General features: G+C 40.2%; 1 protein-coding gene across 1 annotated transcript; it reads right to left on the bottom strand.

Annotated features, from left to right (window-relative positions):
- Positions 1-264: 264 nt before the first annotated feature.
- On the bottom strand, positions 265-16,752 carry LOC111235747 (serine palmitoyltransferase 2-like). The gene is made up of 12 exons (XM_022764276.1): positions 16,513-16,752; positions 13,254-13,448; positions 12,927-13,081; positions 11,850-11,998; positions 11,245-11,369; positions 9,621-9,714; positions 8,808-8,913; positions 6,949-7,168; positions 6,213-6,339; positions 3,208-3,343; positions 2,850-2,979; positions 265-1,477 (listed from the first exon to the last, which is right to left on the bottom strand). Exons 1-12 carry the CDS (start codon positions 16,654-16,656, stop codon positions 1,364-1,366), a joined length of 1,695 nt encoding a protein of 564 aa, XP_022619997.1. The 5' UTR covers positions 16,657-16,752; the 3' UTR covers positions 265-1,363.
- Between the last annotated feature and the right edge of the window lie 462 nt (positions 16,753-17,214).

Below are 17,214 nucleotides of genomic sequence, written 5' to 3'. Positions count from 1 at the left end.
CTCTCTCATGACTCTGGACTTAGTCTTTTGTGTTTGCAAGTCTTTAGGTTGTTAGGGCATGTGTGTAAGAGTTAGGTGTATATGGTCCACGCTGCTCAGACATGCCAGTGATGTACTCATGCTAATAACAGGCCAGTAACATGGTAAAATGGAGCATCATGCTGAGGATTTTCTCAGTTAAGGCTATACCAGACACCAGAAATCAGTGTAACATGAGAGAAGCTGAAGTATGGGGCCTTTTTTTTCTTCTACACTGATAAACGTGGGCACAGCATCGTCATACATACAGATCCTAGTTACAGCGTGTCATCATGCTCAGAGATGGGTGTCGACGCTGAAACACATGAAAGCACTTGAGTGAGAATGACTGAACCCAAAAAAAAAAAAAAAAAAACAACAATCACATATGTAGCTCATTAGCTTATAGAAATGTTAAAGACACTGGGCTCAAGTTTTTGAGTGCAGGTGTAAACAGTAAATAAGGCTGAAAAATATTTCTAGAAAATAAGCAGTAAAAAATATTCCTTAGTCTTGCTCCCTGGGATTCTTTTCCCCCGTTAAATTTTTTCGTTTGGAACATCTGCTTTGCATTTTAAGAGAAAAGGTAGAAAATATATCTATACATATATATATCCTTTGGTGAGGGAAAGGACCCAATATTCTATACTCTCTATTCAAGTAAAAGTGATTAGGAAAAAAGCCATCAGATAAATACATATGGAGAACACATGCTTATGTTACTCCTGTGAAATAATGTATCTCTCTTTGAGGTTTGGGTTGCTACCCTAAGGCAGTTTTACCAACTTCGGGATAAATAATATTTACATATATAATTTTTTCCTTTTGAGTGCATCATAGCAACGGCTATGATCAGATTTCTTTTTCTCCAAGTGCACAAGTATGAACTCATGACAAAAATCAGTCTACTTTGCTCTAGGCCGTTTGACAAAGACACTCCACGTTGTTGTTATTATTGCACAAATAAGATACACATTTAATGTGCACACAGGGATAAGACTTGACGTTAGACTGATGTAGTCACAATAAGCTAGGACAAACTGAAAGGCTGTGAACGCACAGACAAAGAAAAGATGTGGGTAATTTTGGTCCTTCCCTGTTAGGGGTGAAGAAGCTGGACAGGTCACAAACTGCACGCAGGCTTATGAGCGATGCTAGTGTGCAGGTTTTAAAACCAAGTGGACCAGGGTGAAGACTTTGGTTTTGGTGAGTCCTCGGGAGTCCGATGCAAAGAGATATGAAGACGTGGGGTGGAGAAATTGGCTCAGAGGAAAATAAGGGATATCAGACAAGAAAAGGTAAAGTAAGGGAGGAAAGGTGATCTGGGAGGAGGGGATGATGTGGCTCAGTCCTGCAGCAAGCTCTCCTCAGACATCCACACCAGAGAGGGAAGGGGCTGTTCAAGTCTAGAGTACTTCAGCTGCAGCAGGTCACCCACTTCACTGATGGCCTCCAATGCCTGGAACAGGAAGAGGAACAATGCTATTAATCTGAATCCAAAGAGACATTATTTACATCAATCAGAATGAGTGAAGATAGCGAGACAGAGAAGCCAGACAATAAAAAAAACGCATCTTGAAAAGAGATTTCTTTTGTAGGTGATAGATGAAGTGATAAACCTTGATCACACTTGGATTTTTAGCTATTCTACAGTCAGAGAAGTGAAGGAGAGGGGGCTTCGAAAGCAAAAGGTGAACAGAAGGCTCCCTGAATAAACCACAACTGAACAGAAACTCCTCCACTTCTTTCCACAAGAGACTGTATCAGCATTGCAACACTGCAGGACACCTGGAAACAATTTACCTTCCTCCTGACCTTTTTTCTGATTCAGTGGTTTGAGAAATAGCGAGAGCTGGCTTTTCCAAAGACGGAAAAAGCGGCTCCTCGAAGTGCTCTACAAAGACAGGCTGATGCCCTTTAAATGGACTATTACAAACGGTGTTGACATGCTCCTCAGTAAGATGAATGAAGTGTCTTTGGAGAGACAGAGCAGCTCAAATAAAAGTCTCTGTCTGAGCCACACTATAATACTCAGAGACAACTTAGCCTTCCAAGTTTCTTCATAATAAAGGACATATTGGGAACCTTTATTATTCAACAGAGACACACTCACACAAAGCTGTCAGTCAGCAGCCAGACAGGCAGATCTGGTTGATCAACAGCTATGAAAAGCTTACTGAGTACTTGGATCCACGATCACCCATGAAGCCAAACAAACTCTTATATCATGTTGAGGATAAATTAAGTCTTCAGCAATAAACGACATCCTCTCAACTGGATCCAGAGGAGAAGTAGACAGAGCAGAGATCAAATGTGTCTTTCTCTTTACATCTTGGATGATAAATTTGGCTGTTGTAGATTGGAAGTGGCAGCATTGAATAATTAGATTGTTTTTGTACATGTTTTTATTGTTTAATCAAAAACACAAATAAAATAAAAAACAGTAACAAACAAGTTAAATTAGATTTTCAAGTTGATTTAGTTTCCACCCCTATAAAAGCTGTTCTTTTGCTCCTGCAAGTGGAAACTATCCACACACCAGTTGAGAGCAAAAGGATCCTTTTTTGCCAGGACCTCTGAAAAAGACTTCTGGTAATAGAAAGTGAAAGGAAAAATGGAGATGCTACTGATGTCACATGTCATCAGTCAATTTTTTTAAGATAAAAATATATATATATTCTGAGTTGATTTTAACCTGGATTTTTGCATTGATTTACCCCCAAAAAAGACATTTGCCTCAATGTATAATTTAAAATAAATATGCATAAACCCCATGCATTTTCAATTTGTTTTGTGTTTCGCACAGTGACTGCATTTATTGGAAGACTTACTGTGTTGAGCATCTCTCTGGTGTGAGCAGCTGAAACACAGAAACGTGCCCTTGACTCGATGATGGGTGTCGCCGGGAAGCCGACTACCACTGTGCCGATGTTCCTCTTCAGCATCTCCCGTCCAAATGCCCTGCAGGGCAATGGCAACATTAGACACAGGGCAACACTTGGCAAGTCTAACTCATGGTCTCTCCATTACCATCACCACATCCTAAAGATGTTTTCTTTAATGTGAGAAATCATGAACAGCTTTCCACACATTCACTCAGATTCTATTCTATTCCTCTCATTAGCCACCATACTTATCCTAGATATTAAAAAGCATTGATTATATACCAAACAACATGGGGAGGCATACCCAATTTTGGCAGGCATGTAGAGCATCATCGGTACCACAGGTGAATCATCGTTGCCGTAGATGATGAAGCCCATTTCGCGGAGTTTCCTGCGGAAGTAGGTGGTGTTCTCTGATAGCTGCCTGAGGCGATCAGCACCTGGAAAAGGCAGAGAATCATACTCAGAGTGGTATTTTAGACCTGTATTCAACAACACAGGCATAAGCTTGTTGGTAAGTGAGCTGTTTGAATTACTCTGGTGACTTATACTTCAACTCAGGGACAGATTTAAGGTCTTACTCTATTGTAACTGTAGCCAAACACCATGAATGAACACTGTAGACTGTTCACTGATGAAGAAAATCCTGTCGACTCAATCATAATACTTAAAACATTTTACTTATTTATCAAAGCTTGTGTTATTTTTAACATTTTTCTGCTGCAATTAAAAAACCTTGAGTATTTACCAATTAACGTCTCTTGGCTTTGATTAAAGCCCCTTCTCACCCTTTGTGCACCCACACAGGTGTTCTCACTTAATTTGCCTGATTAGCTCTCTCCTCATCAGCCTGTACAGACTTTTCTTGACTGACATTCTCCTCACTCTATTAGTTTTACTGCACCTGTTAGGACGGGACAATGTTCACTTTTGTGATTGCCATTAGTACATGAAGTCTGGTGACCTCTCACAATTTCAGGCACGCTGTTCAGAGGTCTAATCAGCCAGAGTGAAAACACCTGTGAGGGTGTGCAGAGCCTTTAAACTACAGCTTCATAAAATGTCATTATCAGCTCTCCTTCAGAGGCTGAGTAAAGGAAACAGCATGTCATTTTGCAAACTTTTCCACCATTGATGTTTTCTGTATTCCCCTATTTAGTCTTTAAAAGTTCAGAACAACAACTAACTGTATTTATTTAACCCCCCCTGTTCCAAAACATCTATAGGATAGCTCTCCAGTAAAGGCCTTGTCTTCTATCATGTTATACACATATTTGGAGACGGCGCTACACCACTTGCCTTTGAAGACAACCAGGATTCTTTAAGTCTGAGGTCAAGGGGCTGAAGCTACACAGGCATCAATCCTCACGTGTCAGTCTGACACGCAGTGTGGATTCACTCACTGAATCCTCGACCCGAGCTTCCACAGACAGCATCTTGACTAGACAAATAACCGTATGGCACAAAGCGCCAACAGCAACACACATCTGCCTGGCTTTGCTGAATAACGGAGCAAAAACATCACAGCTTCAAAGCACTCCTGAGACACAACAAAGTCTGACATTATATTTATCCAGATAATTTTTTCTCAGACAAGGAATCCAAAGCTATTCTCAGCACTGAGTGATCAGTTGGCAGAAAACAGTAGTATATGATATTCAGACATTTTGCTTTCCAAACGCTTTAGCATTCTTTTCGAATTGAAGAAAGCTTTGCCCGTCCTGTACCCTTATGTACCATCCACATATCTGATTGATGTAAGCTTCAAACAACAAATGTCCATTTTGATACAGGCCGCTGCCGGGAACCATGAGCAGCCGCCCTTAGCAACTTGAATGCAGCAACAAACCGTTAGCAGGCAGCTCAACTGTCACTTCAACTTCATGTCAGTGTCTGGATCTTCAAAGGCTTGAATTTCAAACAGTGACAGGGCTGCAACCAATCAGACTGTCATTGTTAGTCTTCTACAAGGAAAACATGTCAAGCTGGGATATGTTGCAAGGTCAGCCAGTCTGGCCTTCTCGTCTCAGAAACGGTTTGGAGAAAGAGCTGATGACATTGTGGAAAGGCCACACTATAAAGGATACTCTAGGTGTTTATTCCTGTTCTTAATGATTGAATGACTGGGGAGCAAGGTAATCTGATCTTATATCAGCATTTTAAGGGAGGCTACATCAATCAGGCCCCATAAAGACTAAAGAGGTGCCGCCCCTGAAAGAAAAACAAGCCTTGGTGATCTGTTTGTGTGTGTAGGATACGAGTCCAACAGAGTTTGATCACCACAGATCTCAGGCCCTATGCACCATGCTGTTTTGTACCCAGCGTGAAGGCAAAGAAGCACAGAAATGCAATGAAACACACATCTGAAAGCCATAAAGTGAGATGGTAGAGGAGTCAGCACACCACCAATTCAAGACCTTCTTTTAGACGGGAATCAGAGAGAAGCAAGGAACTGTCCACCTACCAGTTCCAAAAAAAGTCACATCCTGAAAGATAAAGACAGGAGGAAACTGCTGTGGAGGACTACAGGGAGACCTTCAAATATGCATATCCACATGAAACATGAAACCCGACTATACTGCAGGTTTTATCTCACCATCATCAAAATGGTTAGTGGGAAAAAAAAGCACCTGCAACTTTAAAGAGCAACTCTTCAGCCAACAAAAGAAATCCTCAAAATCTGAAGTGAGCATCTCAAAATATTAGAAAATAAACAATATTTTTCCAAAGCAATGCAGTTTAATGTAGAGAGAACGCCCACTGTCACTGCTGCCATCATGAAAAATAAAATATGATCACGTGACATTCTACAACAGGAAGTGACTATTAATGGACTTTCCTTCCAACTTAACATTCCAAATGACATGATGTGCTCGTAGATGTATGAAGGGCATGGACACACGTGGCATGAAAATCATACCTAAAATGGGTTTACACATGTCGTCCACTTTGATAAGGCTGTGTAACACACCTTTATTTACTGGTAAATAATTACCAGTTTGCCTTTATCAGTTGGCTGGAAATAAAATACGTCAGAGGTAAACAGGCAGACAAAGTATGAAAGAGCCAAAGAACAAAAGCTGGCAAAGGTGATGTTAGTTGAAAGAAATCGAATACTTCAGCTACAGACCTCAAGTTTGCAGGAATGAAGAAAATCTGAGTAACAGGTGTATACTGCCATCTTGTGGTCACATATAACACCACCAGGCACAGTAAAATCTCCAATTGGATGAATACAAATGATAAGAAGGTGATGGCAATCACCACAGATGTACTTTTAAGTGATTAGTATAACTTTCTGGCTCCTACCCAGTGTGGTCCCATCCTCTCCCATGATGATTTTCATAGAAGTGATTATCTGCTGGGCCACAGGAGGGGACATGGAGGTAGCATACAGGGCGCTGTGAGAGTGGCACCGCAGATAGTCGATCAGCTCCTGACAAAGAAATTACATAAAAGTTAACTCTTTTGTTGGCCGGTAAGAACACGAACACAATACGTACAAATGTTTTAATCAAAATGCTGTAACTGAACTAGTTTGAATGTTTAGGACAAGGGTTTGCTCATTGTTAAAGAAACAATATTTCAGTCAATGCGCCATCTGCTGGGAATTCTGGGCATGAGAAATATTCATTTTTCTGAAAAATGTGTGAAAACTGTTCAGTCATTTCTGTTTTTGAACAGTTGCCTAAGATGTAGTTCCATCTGGTATGTGTTTCCTTGCTTTGTGCTTGTAGATTTGTCTTTACCTTGGCCAAATGAAGTAGCACAAAATAACAGACTTGTTTTCAGTTCTACTCCAACTGAAAATGAGAGTTTACACTGAATCAGATCCTTTTCAGAAAACTGGGAAGCTAAATTTCCTATTGCTGGTAAACAGTGTTGAGCAACACCAAAACTGAATGACACACAACGTGCTGGGTTTCAGCAGTCTGGGAAATTGCTCATGTTTCTAAAGAGGATGACTAAGTGCTCCAGCTACTATTCCCCTTACAACACATGTCTGATGTCACCTTAATTTTACCTGTTCAACAGGTTCACCAACCTTTTTGCCTCCAATGTATCCCCCGGCAGCACCGAAGCTCTTGGTGAATGTTCCCATCATGATGTCTACGTCTTTGGGATCCAGGCCAAAGTAGTCTACCACTCCCCTACCATTAGGTCCCAGGGCCCCGATACTGTGGGCCTCATCCAGGTACAGATAAGCCTTGTAGCGTTTCTTCAGAGCAATGACCTCTGGCAGACGTACTATGGACCCCTCCATACTTAAGGAAAAAAAACCACAATGATGTTAAAAAAAAAAAATGTAAAGTTTCACAAGTCATTCTTAAGTACAGTGGCATCATAAAGTATTCAGACCCCTTCTCTTTGTGTTGTAGATTTAATTATTTTTTTTTTTGTGTTTTCAGGACAAGTCTGTGACTGGCCCTGAGTGGCCCAGCCAAAGCCCAGACTTAAATCGTACAGAACATCTGTGGAGAGACCTGAAGATGGCAGTCCACAGCCGCTTTCCATCCAATCTCACAGGGTTTGAAAGGATCTGTCAGGAAGGATGGGATAAATTGCCCAAATCCAGGTGTGCAAAGCTTGTAGAGACACAACTGCTGATGAAGGAGTATCTACACTACAAAACTGAGGATCTGAATACTTTTGTAAATGAGTGATTTCAGTTGAAGAAAAAACATTTTCACCATGTCACTAGGAGTGTAGATTGATGGGCAAAAATGGCAGTTATATCAATTTACAGTTCAATGTACAACAAAAGAAAGTGTACAAAAAGCAACAAGGTCCAAGTACTTTCTGAAGCCACTCTACTTAATTGTACTACAGTTTATTTCAATGTGACATTATCTTTCTGGTTAGAATAGACCAATGTTTGGCTGACTGAGAAACACAATCTACCCTTGAAATCAGAAAGCTGCGGTGTGGCTGAGCGTGTGAGCAGTTGACCCTACGAAAGACTGCTGACAACAGTGTGGGTGTTAATGTGTGTGTAAACACTGTTTATTTTAGAAGTTGAAGCATTTGCTTTGAAAATCCCAGTGGACATGAAACTCCATTAACATTGCATTCGTAAAGGGCATTGATTATGTCAGGCAGCTTCAGTGAGATCTATATTGATCAACAGGATCGATTGCCTTAATAGTAAGTACACAAAGAATACATTATCCTAAAAGGAGAGAGGGCACATGTCCAAATTACCATTATTTTCTATATTTAAATAATGTGAAATCGGGGAATGCTGCCATCATAAAGGCATCATGGGTAATCTGAGGATGTGACTTAGAAAACTGTGTTAGGTATTGGTATTTTTGTATAGTATGTTTTAGTCAGCAGAGATTTGTTCTCACATTGAACTCTCATCTGTTGAAATATTGCTTCACTTATCTTATAAAAGGTGCCTCAGATTTTTACTGGGGAGGAGTTTGCTGCTAACCCATAAAAGAAGCCTTGGACGTGGGAGGCTTAGTAAATCAATAGCTTTGCATTGTGACACCACAATCTCTTTAACAAGTTACAGTTCTACTACTAGTATGCATCATGGGTGAGTACTATACACTAGTATATTGAAATGTGCCATATTGTGTTTTCTCAAATGTACAAATAAAAAGGACAATTTAACTACCAGTAAAGCTAAATAAAGATTAATGAGTCCAGAGAACTGTGGGTGTCAAGTAACAGGCAGTAAACACAGTGTAGTGTGATACAGCTGTGGCATAAAAATACCCACAGTGAAATAACAATAAAGCAGAAAATAAAACTTAATTAGATAAGTTAGCTTAAGGTTTATGATGGTGGGTTCTCTGGCTCAGGCAATTTTCAAGCCCGTATGTTTGTGTGTGTAAGGGGTAAGTTTAGTACTATGCAAAAGTGTGAGAGAAATACAAAAATTATTGTGTATACCTGTATATGCCCTCCACCACAATGAGGATTTTTTTCCACGGTCGGTGCGTTCTCGGCTGGCCGTGTACAATAGCATCTCTCAGCAGCTTCTCCAGGCTTTGCATGTCTACAATACAAAAGAGTTTCCGAATTGAACACACTTTCTCACACAAGTTTTAAGTTACTTATTAACCAACTGAGAGTGAGAAAAAGAAATTTCTGAGCCAAAGAGAGATGGGTTTGTCAGCCAAGGACAGATCTTATTCCTCTAAAGTAATATGAGAGCTTTCGTGAAGTAATGGATGAGTGTCAATATTTTATGATTGCAACCCTTTGAAGCATCAAGTGTTTCCTTAGCAGTCGGCCTGCCCAGTTCCTGGTTGCTGACTGTTAGCTTGGGTGAGTCAGGATCTCTGGTGACTGTGTGTATACATATACCTGTGTGTGTTTGTCTTGAACCATAAAATATATTAATAAATCACACCACACCACACCCATAGTGACTACTGTTGTGATTACTATTGTGATTCAATATAGTAAATGAGAGAAAGATAAAACAGTGGTGAAGTAAGGTAGAACTGCAGAAATAAAGTTAAGTGAACAATTGTAGTAAAGACAATTTGCATTGAATGAAGTAATTTGCTGCAACATATACACACCTATCTTAAATATATCAACTTTCCTGTTGTGTAAAGCAGATTACAGCTACTTACTTCTCATTATAGCCAATTTAATCCTATGTGTTCTGCGTTTGTGAGTGCTTTGGGTGTAATCTAAGTCAAAATTCTATCTGACTGATCTTTTGAAAGGTGCTTATTATTGGAGGTCACCTACTGTTGTGTTTGAAGACCCGAATTGTGGAGCCCGACAGACGAGCTCCCAGTACCAGCGATGCATGATTCAGCTCATCACTCAGGATAAGACAACCCTGAAACAAAAAAAGAAAGAAAGTGCAGAGTTTATCTTTTTGAACTAATGTTGCAGAGTTTTGATTTTTTTTTTTATCTGGTGATCTGATTCCTACATTGCAAGAGTGGCAGTCCCTAATTAGCCAAAGTCAAATACTATTCCTTCTTTAGAGCTTCGCTCGCAAAATTCTAATACACCAGGAGTTGACATGCAGGAGTTTTCAGTGTTGAACAATGACTTTCTAACCCAGACAGAACTGAAGTCTCTGGAACATAGATGCAGTACAGCCAATGATCCAGGTTTCTGCAGGTTAAGCTGTTCACATGAACCTTTCATACTCATTATTACTTTTAACTGCAGCTGCCTTGCTCCCAAAAGTTCTAATGTCATGTGACATGGTGACATTCTGCAGCACCGGTAAAAGTCACACAAAATTTCTACCCAGTATGCATCATTTTAAGTCCAGCATGCATCACACAGCACCGCATTAAGTCGAATGAGTCTACTGCATGTAAGTAACCTGTGGATGTGACACACTGGGTGTTTCAGGAAGTAGAGCTCCCTCGTGTATGTGCTAAAACCAAAATGTGTGTGTGTGTGTGTGTGTTGATCATGGTTATGATGGTATTGCAAAATCCAAGTTGTAGCAGAATGTGACACCAGTGACAAAATCAGTACACCACCTAATATATTAATTACTAAATACTTCACCAAAAGTTATAATAACCTGTTAAAAACAAACATGATTTTTCTCATAAGCTTCCCTAAAAAAGCAAATACTTTCACCGTAAGCAAGAAAATATAATTCCAGGATGGGAATTTTTTTTTTCCCCCCATTCTATGATACATATCAAGTCAACACATCTAAACATTCACACAGGTCACACTGTTTCCTCTTTGGCCAGTAAATAAATTAGCTTGTTACACAACACACAATTATGCCATAACATAAGGATGTGAGTAAGCAGAAATGTGACAAGTACAGTTAAGAATTTATAAGCCCTTATAACAAGGGCAGTGCCTCAGATCTTTACTGTCTTACTGTATGTTTCTCTCTGTCCATCTACATTTTTGTTTTTCACTCCTGAGGAAATGTGTTCTTTGACTTGCAAGGTACACATGCCCGTCAGCTCAGTTTTCTACTTCCTGTTCAAGCAGCATTGGCTATGAAAGAAAAGAGCACACAAGGACACAAGTAAGGACTGGTCTGTGTGATTTGTTGGGGTTAGTACAACAGAGACTTGGACTAGCCAAATATCACTCTCTGACCTCCAGCACTCACAATGTTTTGAAAGCTCCGGCCGGAAACTAATGTGTTGTGCAACAGCCTGAACTCTTCGAGCTTGGCTGTACATCTGAAAATATTTTCACTTTACACAGGAAACAGTGTTTTTCCTGAACAGTAAATGTGTTGCTTGCTTACAATTATACTATGGGCACAAGGGCCACTGTGACCATCAAGTAACAAAGAATATTAAAAAGCAATCAAATCAAGAGTAGGCTGCTGCAGGGAGAACAAAAAACAGCGGAAGTGAATGAAATTCCATACCTTCCCAGTGAGAGCAGGAATGTTCATGGAGTTGGTTGCGAAGCCCATGCCAAAAGCCATGGATGACTCAACACCCAGGAACCTGGCAACCAACTGCTCCATCTCCTCATGGATGTCCAGGTTCCCTGGAAATGACATCATCTCAGTTTAACAACTCCCCATTACTGTACTGTAGCAGGCAGTGTTAAGTCACACTTGTTTTCTTATTCCTGTTAAACACACACCTGTGAAGTCAGTTCACTTTCCTTTTACTAAATACACCACTAACACAGTTTTTCTTTTTTCTAAAGATAAAACAAATTAATGTGACAAACTAAGCAGTAGCTGCTCAGGTCAAACTGAAGCTGCTGCAAACTGAAAAGGACTTTGTGTTAGAAATGTGTTATCATATTTCAAACTCAATCTTTCAGTTTCCACTTCAGCCTGTATTGTAAAAGAGCAACAAACAAAAGTGGGAGCAGCCGTGAAACTATCAAGTGAGGTTTTTAGGAAGTCCATTTGATTCATCTTGGATTTAGAGTTTAATTTTACACTGAAAGCACTATTCAATGTTTACAAATCATGGCAGCTGCTTAAAAACCAAATCTTATATTTTTTACCCTTACCCATTTCACAGCGAGTGCTTCCCACTCCAACTCCGTACTTTTGTGTGGCTTCAATAGCAGCATCAGCACACGCCCCAGTTTTCTCAGCAAAGCCGAGGTAGTTGTATGAACCCATGTTGATGACATCTTTCACCACTTTACCTGTGTGACTGAAAGAGACAGAGACAGAGAGAGTCAGAAACAGAACTGGTACCCTGACTCTAGGTTAATAGAAATAATTTCATTCAACAGGGTAACCTTGTCTGCACTGGTTGCTTGGCAACAGTTTCCTGCTCAATGTTGTCCTAACCGCCACAGTTATCAAGCACTGTGATAATATACAATAGTTTATTGTCCCAAGGGAACTGAGCTAGCAAAGGCAAGTACAGACCAAAAAGACTGTGTACATTATACACATACCAGTGTAACACATATCAGTGAGATAAATAGGAAAAATATGACAACCTTCACTTCTCAGGGCAGTTTGTCCACAGAGATATTAATGCACGTTCCTAACTTTATTTATTAGTCCTGCTAACAATCACACATTGACATAAATGTGTTGGTATATTACTGAATATTTGTGTCTTAAATACAAAAGAACTCAAGTAGTTCTTGTGCGTACTGTAGGAGTTAAGGTGTTCTCGATTTTCTTGGGGTTACAATTAGGAATAAAATGAAGTTAATGAGACAAAATCAAATCAAATAAGTGCCACTCATTTGAATCTTGAGCTGTCTCAATTGGATTGATACTAAATTATACTTGGCCTACTACTGTTGTGATTTGTAGAATTGTGTGTTTCGGGCTGCTTTGTGTTTCTATTTTTTCTATTCAAAGCTTCTATTCAGTGCCATGTGACAGGTACTAGCGCTTTCAACATAACCATTTGAATCATGGCTTACATCACTCTTATTATCAGAAGTACAAGGTCAATGACTTAAAGTACTGAGCTTCTGGTTGAACTAAGGATCAGAGGCACAGACTCCCACCTGTGGGGAAGGAATAAGCTTCATGGACAACACATTGATTCTAAATTAAGCCTGTGCACATACAGACATGGAATAACAGACACTCACAGCCACAACACAGCAACTTACTCAAAAGTCCAATTGTAGTCATGGGAAACTCTCTCAACCAGGTCCATCTTGGCACCAGGGACACTACAGATTGGTCGGTTCCAGTTGTCTCGGATCCTCATGTATAAGTTCCTGGTGTAAAAGTTCTCAAAGTCCTGATAGAGTGGGACAAAATCCTGCAGAAGAAATGGGAAAGAGAGGGATGATATTTAATTTACTATTAAAAGAAATGTATATTGGAGTTTGTGGGCAATGCCACATACAGAAACTTAGTCTTAGTCTTGGCAGTCTTGTTTGTTTTTGATAATCATTTGCATTCAAAAAGCTGTAATGTAAATACTAATGTACCTTTTGCTCCTCTCTCTCCCGGGCCACGTGACACTTCTCGATGTTCCAGTGGCGGAGGAAGTCTCGGAGGTAGCCAAAGATGGTGAGGATGCCGTAGCCCATGTAGGTGAGCACGGCCACCAGTAGAGGAGTCTCCTCAAACGATTCCACAAAGGGCTTCTTGTACAGGCTGGAGTTGTATGTGACATTTTGGTTCTGTGGTAGAATAAAGTAAAAGAAGTTGCAATTATATGTCTCTACAAGTTATAATTTCAATTGAAAAGTAAAAATTGTAGCACAGGTTGTGTGATACTATAAACAAAGACCGATTTTTACAAACAAATCTGAGTCCAAGAAACAGATTTATGAGTATAAATGTTACCCAACTCATACTACTTTTTGTTCAAATAAGCCATTCCAATGGCTGGTGGTTTCTCCGATAAAAGGTAATGGTTTATCTACGCTTCAAGTCTGTTTACTTATTAAATCTGCCACATTAGGCAGCCCAATAAACTGTGATAGAAAGCAGACCAGACCAAACCAGTAAAAGCTGGGCAGACTAAATGACAGCAGGGGTGATTTGTTAAAATTGTATTTTTCTTGGAAGGAGAGTTAAAAACCTAATAAAGGCTCCATAAGCACGTTTATTCATGGAGACTTTAGTACGCCCGGGCCCCCATGGACCAGTGAGCTGTAAAATGGACATCAACCCAGGGTTCTAATTCATTGAGTTTTATGAATAGCAATATTGATCTTGAATTATGGGCCCGTACAAAGGTGGTCACATGCTGGAGGAATGCCACAAAAACTAAAAAAGTACTAGCATAATTTCATGCTGGACTGTGGACTGGCTGTCTACAAACCCAACACTAAACAAATGAGGGCGGTCGCTCATTACAGGCTCTGTCCTGCAGCTTAGCAACTATACCTCATGTGACCAGTCATGCTTCTCCAAGAAATAGCTCTGAGCCAGGGAACAGTAGAGCACTGCAGTGTCTCTCTATAAGTTAAAAAGAAAATGCTTTGGAAGACCAGCAATCCAGTAGCCATGGTTTGTGAGCTGCCCGAAAAACACATTCACATCTAAGTACACCACTCAAAGACACTGTTGCATACTGATGCCAACCACAGCAGCTAAATCCAATTTTCCTGACGTCATGTTTGCTTAATATTTTATATGTGTGGACAAACAGAGACTGAGAAGAGCTAGGCCTGTGCCATTCCTTTATAGCTGGACAGCACAACCACTCTCCCAAGAAGAGAATCCAACCAACACACTCAGGGTACCTGCTCTTTCTCATGCTTGCTCTGCAGCTACAGAGAAGATGGTCATATTACACTGCATACACAATAATAAAAGCTTGCACATGGTGGATGTTTCACAATAAGCCTAAAACAGAGTGAAAGTAAGTCCTCTCCCTGTTAATTGTCAATTCAATGCATGGCTCATTTGTACTAAGCGATTATTGACACTACCATCCCAGCTGAAAGCTGTTAGTGAGATCATTTATTCCTGCCTGCTCATAGAAATCCTGCCTCTAACCATTTCCTACATTGTCCATATAGGGATTATGGCCGATCCCTATATGGATCTCTGATAAAGAAAGATCAATTTTTTCAGCTGACCCAGACCCACAAGGAAATTCATTATCGGTCTGTGACTGACACCAGGGCTTAAATGGTCTAAATACTGTACTTGTCCTGTGTGGAGTTGACAGATGGAACACAGTCCCATTCTGACTAGCTGGTTTCAGAAAAACTGATGGCAGAGTTCCTCCAGACCTGGGTTATTTTCGCAAACATAGGCCTATGTGCATCTAATGCCAATTTCAGTTGCCGTATAAAGAGCCATCAGAGCTCATAGGATGACATGATGCCACTTTTTGTGTTAACAGTAATTGTAATCATTCCTAATGTTTGCATATTGGTAAATACTGTGCACAGTATCATTAATGTTAGCCCAATCTCTGTTTTTGACGTAAATGAATAAAAAAATAGTGTAGTTCATCTGACAGATACAAAACTCATCCCTGGTAAAAATGTAATGCCTTAAATTTGTCTTGTGGCTTCAAATACTAGACCTTAGTATTAGGGAAGTTTAATGATGCATATTCCCTATCAGGCCAAAATCTGACAGCATTACTAGTAGTGATGTAAACTGTAGCTGTTCCAACTTCTTGGAGGATGGAGAGAAAATATGCATGAGAATCTAATTGGTGACAGCAACAGCATCTGGACCTAATTGTATAAATCCACTATATGTTGAAATCAGCAGCACTGCAGCTGAATGCTGTCGCAAGTCTGGAATGTGATATGCTCAAGTATGAGAGCTAGTGCATTACTTTCAGTATACATGGTTCTGTATGGTTTTTAGATTTCTCCTGTGTTGAACCTAAACAACTGAAGAAAAACAAAGGCATGTGTGTACCCCACCTCCACCCCTACACACATACACTGTGTTTTCTGTGCTTTTCATACCACCCCAGGAGGGACCACACCCTTCATGGCCTGGAGACATTCCTCTCCCGCTAAAGGGTCATGTGGAAGCATGCCTGCCCTCCACTCCCAGGAGACAGACAGACAGCTCCTGTGGTAACAACACAACAGGCCCCTGGTCCTCTTCATCATTGTAAACAGAAACCAGTCTAACTTCACCCACACACCTACATACACACTCACTCAGGAGCACAGAAACAACAGGGTGTAAGGTTACACAAAAAGTCACCACTACAATCCTCCCGGATCAGGTGGCATGTACCACCAAACAATAAGTTTAAAACGCAACAACAACACAAGTGGTTACAAACTAAATTTGCGTTTTAAGCCTTAATGGGAATAATAATAATAATAATAATAAACAGTTCTTAAGCCATGTGATTAGAGTTTAAGTATATGAAATGAAATTCAGTGTAGCATTTGGCAACAGCTAGCCTGAAACATGTCGCATTAGGACAAAACACTGGGGTGGGACATTAAGATACGTAGGCCGGTGTATAATCTGAATAAAATAAACTAATTAGATTAATGTTGCATAGTTTAGTCGAGATTTGACGTTAGGATGCCGTCACATGGCGTAAGCTTACACTTTTCATCTTCCTGCTAATAAAACAACTAAAAGACAAGAAATTAGAGCCGCAATACCTACACGGAAAAAATAAATGAATAACTCATGAGCCAACATTTTTTTCTTAATTTAAACTAGTTAACTACACACAGTGCCAAACACAGCAGTGCTTGTTTATGGCCCTCCCCTACCGAGCAGTTGACGGTTGGGCCTTACCTTCTCCCTGGGGCGGCGATACTTCTGTGGCTGTTGAAACAGGCAGTGGTTCTTCACGAAGCCATTTTTGCTCGGTTTTCTACCATTAGAGGTCCGGTGACAGGCGTCTCCGTTTAGCAGCTTGTTCGCAGAGCTTTCCGTCATCTTCGTCGGCCGGCAGCGACTGGAAATTTCACAACTTGTGTAACGTTAATCGTGAAGTCATGTATGAGATGGGGAAGAAGACGGATTAAACGCCCACTCTGCACTGTGGCCACACGAGCCTGCCGGAAATCCCCGCCCCTGGGTAGTTTCATTGACCAATGCCGTTACTCCAGTACAAAGATCGTCTATGTAAAAACAACCCATGACTCTAACCAGGGTTGTAGACAACATTGACGGCAGTGAGATCATGTCCTTTATATTAGTATTTCTGTTAGCATCTCCGGGGTTTTTAGCAACTGGGTCGAGTTTACAGTCTCCAAGAAAACATTTACACGTGCTAGATGGAAGATCCATGTATTCTTAAATCGCAATATGTCTAAATTTGACAACCTTTAGGCCAATAAATGAAAAACAGATTCACTAATAATCCACCACCTTAATGCCAGTAGTTACCTACAGACCATTTTAAAATTTGTAGAACTTCTATCAAATAAGTAAATAGTAAATAGTCTCTATCTAACAAAATTAATGAATAATTAAATATGAAAAACCTATATA

The sequence above is a fragment of the Seriola dumerili genome, unplaced genomic scaffold (assembly GCF_002260705.1).
Source record: "Seriola dumerili isolate Sdu_G_001 unplaced genomic scaffold, Sdu_1.0 BDQW01000025.1, whole genome shotgun sequence".
In the NCBI taxonomy this organism is placed as follows: domain Eukaryota; kingdom Metazoa; phylum Chordata; class Actinopteri; order Carangiformes; family Carangidae; genus Seriola; species Seriola dumerili.
The sequence above is the reverse complement of the archived record's forward strand: the minus strand, read 5'-3'. Positions and strand labels throughout refer to the sequence as shown.